The following is a 12,960-nucleotide window of genomic DNA, read 5'->3' on the forward strand; positions in this document are numbered from 1 at the left end:
TCAAATCAAATCAAATCAAATTTATTTATATAGCCCTTCGTACATCAGCTGATATCTCAAAGTGCTGTACAGAAACCCAGCCTAAAACCCCAAACAGCAAGCAATGCAGGTGTAAAAGCACGGTGGCTAGGAAAAACTCCCTAGAAAGGCCAAAACCTAGGAAGAAACCTAGAGAGGAACCAGGCTATGTGGGGTGGCCAGTCCTCTTCTGGCTGTGCCGGGTAGAGATTATAACAGAACATGGCCAAGATGTTCAAATGTTCATAAATGACCAGCATGGTCGAATAATAATAAGGCAGAACAGTTGAAACTGGAGCAGCAGCACAGTCAGGTGGACTGGGGACAGCAAGGAGTCATCATGTCAGGTAGTCCTGGGGCACGGTCCTAGGGCTCAGGTCCTCCGAGAGAGAGAAAGAAAGAGAGAATTAGAGAGAGCATATGTGGGGTGGCCAGTCCTCTTCTGGCTGTGCCGGGTGGAGATTATAACAGAACGTGGCCAAGATGTTCAAATGTTCATAAATGACCAGCATGGTCGAATAATAGTAAGGCAGAACAGTTGAAACTGGAGCAGCAGCATGGCCAGGTGGACTGGGGACAGCAAGGAGTCATCATGTCAGGTAGTCCTGGGACATGGTCCTAGGGCCCAGGCCAGTTGAAACTGGAGCAGCAGCATGGCCAGGTGGACTGGGGACAGCAAGGAGTCATCATGTCAGGTAGTCCTGGGGCATGGTCCTAGGGCTCAGGTCCTCCGAGAGAGAGAAGGAGAGAATTAGAGAACGCACACTTAGATTCACACAGGACACCGAATAGGACAGGAGAAGTACTCCAGATATAACAAACTGACCCTAGCCCCGACACATAAACTACTGCAGCATAAATACTGGAGGCTGAGACAGGAGGGGTCAGGAGACACTGTGGCCCCATCCGAGGACACCCCCGGACAGGGCCAAACAGGAAGGATATAACCCCACCCACTTTGCCAAAGCACAGCCCCCACACCACTAGAGGGATATCTTCAACCACCAACTTACCATCCTGAGACAAGGCCGAGTATAGCCCACAAAGATCTCCGCCACGGCACAACCCAAGGGGGGCGCCAACCCAGACAGGCTGACCACAACAGTGAATCAACCCAGTCAGGTGACGCACCCCCCCAGGTGGAAAAGCATGCATTTGGTTTTACTAGCGTTTAAGAGCAGTTGGAGGCCACAGAAGGAATGTTGTATGTCATTGAAGCTCGTTTGGAGGTTAGATAGTACAGTGTCCAAGGAAGGGCCAGAAGTATACAGAATGGTGTCGTCTGCGTAGAGGTGGATGAGGGAATCGCCCGCAGCAAGAGCAACATCATTGATGGGATAGATTAAGGGAGCAAAGAACAGAGACCTCATTGATGAAAACGTGCTCCAGAGTGCTCAGGACCTCAGACTGAGGCAAAGGTTTACCTTCCAACAGGACAACGACCCTAAGCACACAGTCAATACAATGCAGGAGTGACTTTGGGACAAGTCTATGAATGTCCTTGAGTGGCCCAGCCAGAGCCCGGACTTGAACCTGATCAAACATCTCTAGAGAGACCTGAAAAAACAGCTGAAGTCGGAAGTTTACATACACTTAGGTTGGAGTCATTAAAACTTGTTTTTCAACCACTCCATACATTTCTTGTTAACAAACTATAGTTTTGGCAAGTCGGCAAGGACATCTACTTTGTGTATGACACCAGTCATTTTTCCAACAATTGTTTACGGGCAGATTATTTCATTTATAATTCACTGTATCACAATTCCAGTGAGTCAGACGTTTACATACACTAAGTTGACTGTGCCTATAAACTGCTTGGAAAATTCCAGAAAATTATATCATGGCTTTAGAAGCTTCTGATAGACTAATTTACATAATTTGAGTCAATTGGAGGTGTACCTGTGGATGTCTTTCAAGGTCTACCTTCAGACTCAGTGAATCTTTGCTTGACATCATGGGAAAGTCAAACTAAATCACCCAAGACCTCAGAAATGTTTTTGTAGACACCCACGAGTGTTGTTCATCCAAGGGAGCAATTTCCAAACGCCTAAAGGTATCACATTCATCTGTACAAACAATAGTATGCAAGTATAAACACCATGAGACCACGCAGTTGTCATACCGCTCAGGAAGGAGACACGTTCTGTGTCCTAGAGATTAACATACTTTGGTGTGAAAAGTGCAAATCAATCCCAGAACAACAGCAAAGGACCTTATGAAAATGCTGGAGGAAACAGGACAGTAAAACGAGTCCTATATCGACATAACCTGAAAGGCGGCTCAGCAAGGAAGATGCCTCTGCTCCAAAACCGCCATAAAAAAGCCAGACTACGGTTTGCAACTGCACATGGGGACAAAGATCGTACTTCTTGGAGAAATGTCCTCTGGTCTGATGAAACAAAAACAGAACTGTTTGGCCATAATGACCATCATTATGTTTGGAGGAAAAAGGGGGAGGCTTGCAAGTCAAAGAACACCATCCCAACCGTGAAGCACAGGGGTGGCAGCATCATGTTGTGGGGGTACTTTGCTGCAGGAGGGACTGGTGCACTTCACAAAATAGATGGCATCATGAGGAGGAAAATGACGTGGATATATTGAAGCAACATCTCAAGACATCGGTCAGGAAGTTAAAGCTTGGTCGCAAATGCGTCTTCCAAATGGTCAATGACCCGAAGCATACTTCCAAAATTGTGGCAAAATGGCTTAAGGACAACAATGTCAAGGTATTGGAGTAGCTCTCACAAAACCCTGACCTCAATCCCATAGAAAATGTGTGGCAGCACGGAAAAAGCGTGTTCGAGCAAAGAGGCCTACACACCTGACTGAGTTACACCAGCTCTGTCAGGAGGAATGGGCCAAAATTCAACCAACTTATTGTGGGAAGCTTGTGGAAGGCTACCCGAAACATTTGACCCAAGTTAAACAATTTAAAGGCAATGCTACCAAATACTAATTGAGTGCATGTAAACTTCTGACCCATTGGGAATGTGACGAAATAAATAAAATATGAAGTAAATCATTTCACATTCTTAAAATAAAGTGGAAATTTTATCAACCCATGAATTTATCAACCCATGGAGGTCTGGATTTGGAGTCACACTCAAAATTAAAGTGGAAAACCACACTACAGGCTGATCCAACTTTGATGTAATGTCCGTAAAACAAGTCAAAATGAGGCTCAGTAGTGTGTGTGGCCTCCACGTGCCTGTATGACCTCCCTACAACTCCTGGGCATGCTCCTGATGAGGTGGCGGATGGTCTCCCGAGGGATCTCCTCCCAGACCTGGACTCATCTCGGTACCTAATGGCAGTCAGACTACCTCTGGCGAGCACATGGAGGGCTGTGCGGCCCCCCAAAGAAATGCCACCCCACACCATGACTGACCCACCGCCAAACCGGTCATGCTGGAGGATGTTGCAGGCAGCAGAACGTTCTCCACGGCGTCTCCAGACTGTCACATGTGCTCAGTGTGAACTTGCTTTCATCTGGGAAGAGCACAGGGCGCCAGTGGCGAATTTGCGAATCTTGGTGTTCTCTGGCAAATGCCAAACGTCCTGCACGGTGTTGGGCTGTAAGCACAACCCCCCACCTGTGGACGTCGGGCCCTCATACCACCCTCATGGAGTCTGTTTCTGACCGTTTGAGCAGACACATGCACATTTGTGGCCTGCTGGAGGTCATTTTGCAGGGCTCTGGCAGTGCTCCTCCTGCTCCTCCTTGCACAAAGGCGGAGGTAGCGGTCCTGCTGCTGGATTGTTGCCGTCCTATGGCCTCCTCCACATCTCCTGATGTACTGGCCTGTCTCCTGGTAGCACCTCCATGCTCTGGACACTACGCTGACAGACACAGCAAACCTTCTTGCCACAGCTCGCATTGATGTGCCATCCTGGATGAGCTGCACTACCTGAGCCACTTGTGTGGGTTGTAGACTCAGTCTCATGCTACCACTAGAGTGAAAGCTCGGCCAGCATTCAAAAGTGACCAAAACATCAGCCAGGAAGCATAGGAACTGAGAAGTGGTCTGTGGTTATCACCTGTAGAACCACTCCTTTATTGGGGGTGTCTTGCTAATTGCCTATAATTTCCACCTGTTGTCTATTCCATTTGCACAACAGCATGTGAAATGTATTGTCAATCAGTGTTGCTTCCTAAGTGGACAGTTTGATTTCACAGAAGTGTGATTGACTTGGAGTTACATTGTGTTGTTTAAGTGTTCACTTTATTTTTTTGAGCAGTGTATATAAAGAAAAGAAATGGAGCTAATTCACCTCCCAGCAGGACAATAACTTAAAAAACAACTGCAAATAGTGCATTCGGAAAGTATTCAGACCCCTTGACCTTTTCAATATTTTGTTATGTTACAGCCTTATTCTAAAATTGAATCAATTATGCCTCACCGAATTTTGGCTCACCGATCTACACACAATACCCAAAAAGAAAAAGCACGTTTATTTTTTATTTTTTAAACTGACATTTTCACAATTATTTAGACCCTTTACACAGTACTTTGTTGAAGCACCTCTGGCAGTGATTACAGCCTCAAGTCTTGTAGGGTATTTATTTGACCTTTATTTAACTAGGCAAGTCAGTTAAGAAGAATTTCTTATTTTCAATGATGGCCTAGGAACAGTGGGTTAACTGCCTTGTTCAGGGGCAGAACAACAAGATTGGTACCTGCATTGGAAAACCTCCCTGGTCTTCATGGTTGAATCTGTTTGAAATTCACTGCTTGATTGAGGGACCTAACAGATAATTGCATTTGTGGGGTACAGAGATGAGGTAGTCATTCAAAAATGATGTTAAACACTATTAGTCCATGTAACTTGTTATGTGACATGTTAAGCACGTTTTTACTCCTGAACGTATTTAGGTCATAATAAAGGGGTTGAATACTCCTTGACTCAAAACATTTCAGCTTTTCACTATTCATTCATTTGTTTAAAAAACATCTATAAACATTATTCCACTTTGACATTATGGGGTATTGTTTGTAGGCCACTGACAAGTCTAAATTCAGGCTCTAACACAATACATTTGGAAAAGGTCAAGGGGTGAGAATACTTTCTGAAGGCACTGTATGCAGTCATCTATAGATTCTATTGTCATATTGTCATACCCTAATTATCTGGTGACTATTTCAGCAAAATGATTTTGTTCTAGACTGATTAGGTCACGATTTGATGTCAAGGAAAGCATGATGACACATTTAGAGGCTTGTTGAAGAGCTTCTCTCTGGCCCACTCATGTGTCAGTGTCTGAGTGCTGCTAATTTGCATCACAATTATTCATATAATTTCAGTGACCAGAGACATTCATGCGATGTGTAAACGTACTTAATGCATTTTATTCCCTCTAGACTCTGAAGGGCAACGTTTTTGTGGTTCAACCCAACTGTTTTGTAAATCTAAATTAAGAGTTTCCTGAAGGGTTTATATAATGGATGGCTGGTAAAATAAATACATGACATTTTAATGAAGTTATTCAGTGGATGTTAATCTCATCCAGAACAACTTAATATGGGTCTGTATTGCAGGCAACACAGACCTCTTGGAGATCTGATCACCATCACCACAATGCTATAATAAAAACAGGCATTTGGGTTAAAATATTTAGTTTGGTTATGAGGAATGCAAGTAGACCTGGCCACATCAGAAACAAGAGGACTGATAAGCTATGCTTCCGCTTTCTTTTTTCTCTCTAGGCACCTCTTGCCCTTTCTCCAGTTCTGTGATGGAAGGCAGTGGCAGTGGATTGACTGTAGAGCTGGCCTCCCCTGGGCCTTGTGTGGCTGGCATGGAGGGGAACACCAGTGGGCAGCTGTTTGAGGTGGCGCTGCAGAACAGCTCCTCGTCCAAACGTAGCCCTCAGTTTGTGGGGGTGGAGCTGCTGAAGTCCTTCAAGCTGCTCATCATCCCCTGCTACATCCTGGTGGTGCTGATCGGGGTGTTCGGCAACTACCTGCTGCTCTACGTCATCTGCCACACCCGTAAGATGCACAACATCACTAACTTCTTCATTGGAAACCTGGCCTTCTCCGACATGCTGATGTGTGCCACCTGTGTCCCCTTCACCTTGGCCTATGCCTTCAACCCCCGCGGCTGGGTTTTTGGGAGGTTCATGTGCTACCTGGTTTACCTCATCCAACCAGTGACCGTCTACGTGTCTGTCTTCACTCTCACTGCTATTGGTGTTGACAGGTAAGCCTTGGTCGAGGTTGCATTAAATACACTTTTTTAGACTTGGAGTGAATGAGCACATTATCACATTTCTATGTAAGCTTCTCGATCACATTACATAATTACATTTCATTCACAGTTTTGATTATTTATCCTTTATTGAGATTTCCTCCATGGTGTTTCAGTATTTTTGGCTGGACCGGAATGATGATTAGGTATAGATTCAACTCTGTCACATAAAGAATTCTTAACAATTCTATTCAGCACCCTTAAGACTTTTCTAAAAGTTCAACTCAGAGAGATGATTCATACTTTACGTCAATAACAGGAAATAAAATCATCTGCAGGGACATTCACATCAAATTATGGAGAGGGATGAGTAGAAGCATGATGTGATGTCTTTACTCAATTGTCAGATCAAAAAGAAAAAAGATTCCCACACTTGACATGGTAAATTGATCCTATCCCCAGGTACTATGCCACAGTTCACCCTCTGAAGAAGCGGATCTCAGTGCTGGCGTGTACCTACCTCCTATCTGGGATCTGGCTGCTCTCCTGTGGGCTTGTGGCCCCGGCCGTGGCCCACACCTACCATGTGGAGTTCAAGAATGATGGCTTTACCATCTGTGAGGAGTTCTGGATGGGCAAGAAGAGAGAGAGGTTGGCCTACGCATACAGCACACTTTTCATGACCTACGTCCTGCCTCTGTCTGCCCTCTGCATCTCTTACCTCTGCATCTCTGTCAAGCTCCGTAACTGTGTGGTGCCTGGCCACCGCACCCAGAGCCAGGCCGAGGCCCAGCGAACCCGCAAGCGCAAGACCTTCCGTCTGATCACCCTGGTGGTGGCGGCTTTCGGCGTGTGCTGGATGCCTATCAGTGTGTTCAACGTGCTGCGGGACATTGACATTGACCTGATCGACAAACGCTACTTCCTGCTCATCCAGCTGCTGTGCCACTTGTGTGCCATGAGCTCGTCCTGCTGTAACCCTTTCCTGTATGCCTGGCTGCATAACCGCTTTCGTGCCGAGCTGCGCAAGATGTTCACCTGCCACCGCCGCATCGGCATCCCTGCCAACCACTGTGCCACAAACAGCGTGAACCCCTTCATCCCACCCTCCCACCCACCCGCACAGGATTTGTTCAGAGAATGGTCTTGAAACCAGCTGAAATATTTTTGGTCAGGGTTTTTGTCCTGTAAGATAAGATGGTAAAATTATTACTTTTGTTTTTCAAATAGTTGATTCTTCTGACCCCACTCCCACTGTTTCTCATGCCCAATTAATACATATTTTGTGAAAAGTAATGTACATTTCTGCACAAGATTATTAAGTGGTTGCACAAGTGCAATAAACTGTGCCACAAACAAGAGTGCTGCAAAAAAAGTATACTGCATTTGAAGTGTTCTTAGACATGTTGAAACATCAGGAGTTGATTGATCATGATGGACATCTTCGGTGTACATTATGCTGTTTATATAAGCATTATCTTTATTGTACAGTGTATTCCCATATGATGCATACAAAGTGATGGTTTAATAATAGATGCTTTGGGTTTGGTTTTTGCTTGATTTCAAAAGTCTCTACAACCTCAAGGTTGTGACTGACAGGTGATGCACATTACCAGATGGGAACGCAGCTTCCAACCTCACAGAAGAGGGTCCTGGCTTGGTGACAAAGATGATAGCTTCAGTCTCTCAACAACTAACAAAAATTAAACACATTTGGTCATGTCAAAAAAGATTGAAATTGGTTCCATTTAACCTGTTTTCCATTTTTGGCAAGTTGCAAGTTAAAACACAGTTTTACTTTCTGTGACAGAAATTGTTGTAGAAAACTAGTCCGTATCTGGTGTGACCACCATTTGCCTCATGCAGTCCGACACATTTCCTTCACATAGAGTTGATCAGGCTATTGATTGTGGCCTGTTAAATGTTGTCCCACTCCTTTTCAATAAATGTGCGAAGTTGCTAGATATTGGCGGGTACTAGAACACTGTCGTACACGTTGATCCAGAGCATGCCAAACATGCTCAATGGGTGACATGTCTGGTGAGTATGCAGGCCATGGAAGAACTGGGACATTTTCAGCTTCCAGGAATTATATACCGATCGGGGGCTCCCGAGTGGCGCAGCGGTCTAAGTGCATCTCAGTGCAAGAGGCATCACTACAGTCCCTGGTTCAAATCCAGGCTGTATCACATCTGGCCATGATTGGGAGTCCCATAGGGTGGCGCACAATTGGCCCAGCGTCGTCCAGGTTTGGCAGGGGTAGGCCGTTTATTGTAAATAAGAATCTATTCTTAACTGACTTGTCTAGTTAAATAAAGGTTATACAAAAAAATACATATTGTTGCAAAATGGGGCAGTGCACGCTCCCTTAAAACTTGTGGCATTGTGTGCTGTGACAAAACTGCACATTTTAGTGGCCTTTTATTGTCCCGAGCACAAGGTGCACCTGTGTAATGATAATGCAGTTGTGATTTTAGCATGTACATCCTGGTGGGGCAAAGTCACTTTATTTATTTTTTATGCATGCCAGCAAAGCCACTACACAACACATTAACCGCACTTTAACGGTGACAAACGATGCCCACAAAATGTAAGGGCTTACATAAAGCTGTCCCAACAGAAGAGCTTTCTTTTCAACACCGTGGAGTGAATCCTTACCACTGGGACATCTGGCTCTCAGCGGAGCCTTGTCTAGCAGCGAAACAGTTAATTCAGCCTCATTTACTGCCTTTTAAAAAAACATAGCTGATATGGCTGCTAGACAAGCTTGGGGCAGTGACTGATGGATCTCCATGTTTTTTACCTTGTGGGAAATCTGTTGATGTGCCATTAAGCAGGCCGTTGACGCTGGTTGCTTCTGTAGGTCACTCTGGATGGTAGTCTGTTAGATGACTGACTAATGTAAATGTTGAGCGGCTACACTGCAAGTAGATTGTATGTTTTAATATTCAATCAAATTAAAAAATGTAAATGTTTGTCTGGCAAAGCAAGTCCACAGGTGGTATGAAAGAGCAGTCCAACAGAATTGATTGATTATGAATTGAATGCCATTATCAAATCTCTGCTCATCAACACATCTCATTTGTACCAATAAGGAAAGGGCTGTGAGTTGACTGCAGAAGAACATTTGTAAAGAATTCAAGAGAATACTTGTTGTCATGGTCACATACACATTCAACACCTTATCCTTGTCAGGGTGGTTGATATTTTCAGTGATTCATTTTCATACACTTCTAATAAGACCAAATAAGTGAGAAACCATGGTAATGAGTTCTTTGACCCAGATGAAGCTGACAAGCACTCACAATAAATAAGCCTTGACCAACCACAAACCTGTGCATTGAGATTGCTCTCAAGATATTGAGGAACTATGGTCTAAACCAGGTATTCCCAAACAGTCCATTTATATTTTCCAACGGGGCTATACATTTGGGTGAGTTTTTTCTCTCGCCTGAGTAGCTTCTTTTCACTGCCCAAAATAAAATCAAACCATCTAGTGTTCAGCGAAATAACAACACAATGTCAAATACAGGTAGCCTATTCAAATAATTAACATCCAGTCACATTAACTGTTACTCTCTTGCGGGAATTCCACAAATGGTCCGTATGTAGCCAAACGTAGCTGCTGCTGATGTTGGTATCTATACTGATGGCGCAAAAGCCATGACAGGGAGACAGTGGAGGGGTAACACGTGTGCAAGCAGTTGCTCCCGACGCCACTTGGGTACACTGCAGCATCCACCGAGAGGCTCTTGTTGCCAAAGGAATGCCTGACAACTTGAAACACGTTTTGGACACTACAGTGAAAATGGTTAACTTTCCTAAAGCAAGGCCCCTGAACTCTCGTGCATTTTCTGCGCTATGCAATGATATGGGCAACGACAATGTAACTCTTTTACAAAATACAGAAGTTCGCTGGTTATCAAGGGGCAAAGTATTGACACTTTTTTAATTGAGAGACGAGCTGAAAGTTTTCTTTACTGACCATCATTTTCACTTGTCTGATCGCTTGCATGATGATGAGTTTCTCACACAACTGGCCTATCTGGGTGATGTTTTTTCTCGCCTGAATGATCTGAATCTAGGATTACAGAGACTCTCCGCAACTATATTCAATGTTTGGGACAAAATTGAGGCTATGAGTAAGAAGTTGGAGCTCTTCTCTGTCTGCATTAACAAGGACAACACACAGATCTTTCCATTATTGTAAGATTTTTTTGTGTGCAAATGAACTCAAGCTTACGGACAATGTCAAATGTGATGTAGCGAAGCACCCGAGTGAGTTGGGCGTGCAATTACGCAGGTACTTTTCCGAAACGGATGACACAAGCAACTGGATTCGTTATCCCTTCATGCCCTGCCTCCAGTTCACTTACCGATATCTGAACAAGAGAGCCGCATCGAAATTGCAACAAGAAGTTCTGTGAAAATTGAATTTAATCAGAAGCCACTGTCAGATTTCTTGATTGGGCTGTGCTCAGAGTATCCTGCCTTGGCAAATCGCACTGTTACTCAAACTCAAACAGGAAGCACCCTGAAGACTTCCTGACGGTTCGCCCCCATGTGGTGAAGGTAGGAAAAAACAGCTCTTCGCTGATCCTCAACACTGGGACCCCACAAGAGTGTGTGCTCAGCCCCCTCCTGTACTCCCTGTTCACCCTGTTCTGACGCCATTAAAAGGTAATTTACCATTTCACAAGTGCAGTCTTAGTGTTATGATGGGGTCTAAAACCAGACTGAAGCGTTTCGTATACATTGTTTGTCTTCAGGAAGGCAGTGCTTAGTATGCAACAGCTTATTCAACATTTTTTGAGAGGAATGGGAGATTCGATATAGGCCGATATATTAACTATATTAAATATTAACTAAGGTTTGGCTTTTTCAAGAGAGGCTTTATTACTGCCACTTTTAGTGAGTTTGGTACACATCCGGTGGATAGAGAGCCATTTATTATGTTCTTGACCTTTTGAAGATGCTGGAGGAAACAGGTACAAAAGTACCTACATCCACAGTAAAACCAGTCCTATATCGACATAACCTGAAAGGCCGATCAGCAAGGAAGAAGCCACTGCTCCAAAACCACCATAAAAAAGCCAGACTATGGTTTGCAACTGCACATGGGGACAAAGATGGTACTTTTTGGAGAAATATCAAATCAAATTTATTTATATAGCCCTTCGTACATCAGCTGATATCTCAAAGTGCTGTACAGAAACCTAGCCTAAAACCCCAAACAGCAAGCAATGCAGGTGTAGAAGCACGGTGGCTAGGAAAAACTCCCTAGAAAGGCCAAAACCTAGGAAGAAACCTAGAGAGGAACCAGGCAATGTGGGGTGGCCAGTCCTCTTCTGGCTGTGCCGGGTGGAGATTATAACAGAACATGGCCAAGATGTTCAATATCCTCTGGTCTGATGAAACAAAAATAGAACTGTTTGGCCATAATGACCATCGTTATGTTTATAGGAAAAAAGGGGAGGCTTGCAAGCCGAAGAACACCATCCCAACCGTGAAATACGGGGTGGCAGCATCATGTTGTGGGAGTGCTCTGCTGCTGGAGGGACTGGTGCACTTTACAAAATAGATGGCTTCATGAGGATGGACAATTATGTGGATATATTGAAGCAACATCTCAAGACATCAGTCAGGAAGTTAAAGCTTGGTCGCAAATGGGTCTTCCAAAATGGCCAATGACCCCAAGCATACTTCCAAAGTTGTGGAAAAATGGCTTAAGGACAACAAAGTCATGGTATTGGAGTGGCCATCACAAAGCCCTGTAGTGTCTTTACTATCATTAAACTGAAAACTTTGTTTTTATCAAAGATTCTCTGTAATTAGTTTCACGATTAAACTGAATAATCATGTAACTGTAATTAACTAGGAAGTTGGGGCACCAAGGAAAATATTCAGATTACAAAGTTATATAGTCCAATTTGTAAGTCGCTCTGGATAAGAGCGTCTGCTAAATGACTTAAATGTAAATGTAAATGTATAACCGTTCAGATATTTTCATATCTGATCAATAGTCTTCTGATTGATTTATTTATTTTACCTCACGTTAGTCTCATTCCAAACGTCGTAAATTGTTGGTTATCTGCACGAACCCAGTCTTCACTATGGGTCATCCATGCATCAATTGTCTTAAATCATTTATTTAGTTAGTTATAAGTAATTCACAGAAATGCATAAACAAACAAATATGGTTACATGAAATTATAGAATGTGCCCTAGTGGGCTGAACCGGAACGAACCGAAATGCCACCCCACACCATGACTGACCCACCTCCAAACCGGTCATGCTGGAGGATGTTGCAGGCAGCAGAACGTTCTCCACGGCATCTCCAGACTGTAACATGTGCTCAGTGTGAACCTGCTTTCATCTGTGAAGAGCACAGGACGCCAGTGGCAAATTTTCCAATCTTGGTCTTCTCTGGCAAATGCCAAACGTCCTGCACGGTGTTGGGCTGTAAGCACAACCCTCACCTGTGGACGTCAGGCCCTCATACCACCCTCATGGAGTCTGTTTCTGACCGTTTTGAGCAGACACATGCACATTTGTGGCATGCTGGAGGTCATTTTGCAGGGCTCCTCCTGCTCCTCCTTGCACAAAGGCGGAGGTAGCGGTCCTGCTGCTGGGTTGTTGCCCTCCTACGGCCTCCTCCACGTCTCCTGATGTACTGGCCTGTCTCCTGGTAGCGCCTCCATGCTCTGGACACTACGCTGACAGACACAGCAAACCTTCTTGCCACACCTCGC

The 12,960-nt window shown here is 44.4% G+C and overlaps 1 protein-coding gene across 1 annotated transcript; it reads left to right on the top strand.

The window, feature by feature from the left end:
- Positions 1 to 5,731: 5,731 nt before the first annotated feature.
- LOC115140579 (prolactin-releasing peptide receptor-like) lies at positions 5,732 to 7,357 on the top strand. Its single transcript, XM_029678918.2, has 2 exons — positions 5,732 to 6,219; positions 6,670 to 7,357. The coding sequence occupies exons 1-2, from the start codon at positions 5,753 to 5,755 to the stop codon at positions 7,355 to 7,357; spliced, it is 1,155 nt and encodes a 384-aa protein (XP_029534778.1). The 5' UTR covers positions 5,732 to 5,752.
- Positions 7,358 to 12,960: the final 5,603 nt, after the last annotated feature.

Source organism: Oncorhynchus nerka, linkage group LG13, assembly GCF_034236695.1.
Source record: "Oncorhynchus nerka isolate Pitt River linkage group LG13, Oner_Uvic_2.0, whole genome shotgun sequence".
Classification (NCBI taxonomy): Eukaryota; Metazoa; Chordata; class Actinopteri; order Salmoniformes; family Salmonidae; genus Oncorhynchus; species Oncorhynchus nerka.

Bases quoted from the DNA above. Each gene is read 5' to 3' on its own strand.
- LOC115140579 (XM_029678918.2), top strand. From the start codon at position 5,753: ATGGAAGGCAGTGGCAGTGGATTGACTGTAGAGCTGGCCTCCCCTGGG. The intron at 6,220-6,669 runs GTAAGCCTTGGT...TCCTATCCCCAG, and splicing joins ACTGCTATTGGTGTTGACAG to GTACTATGCCACAGTTCACC.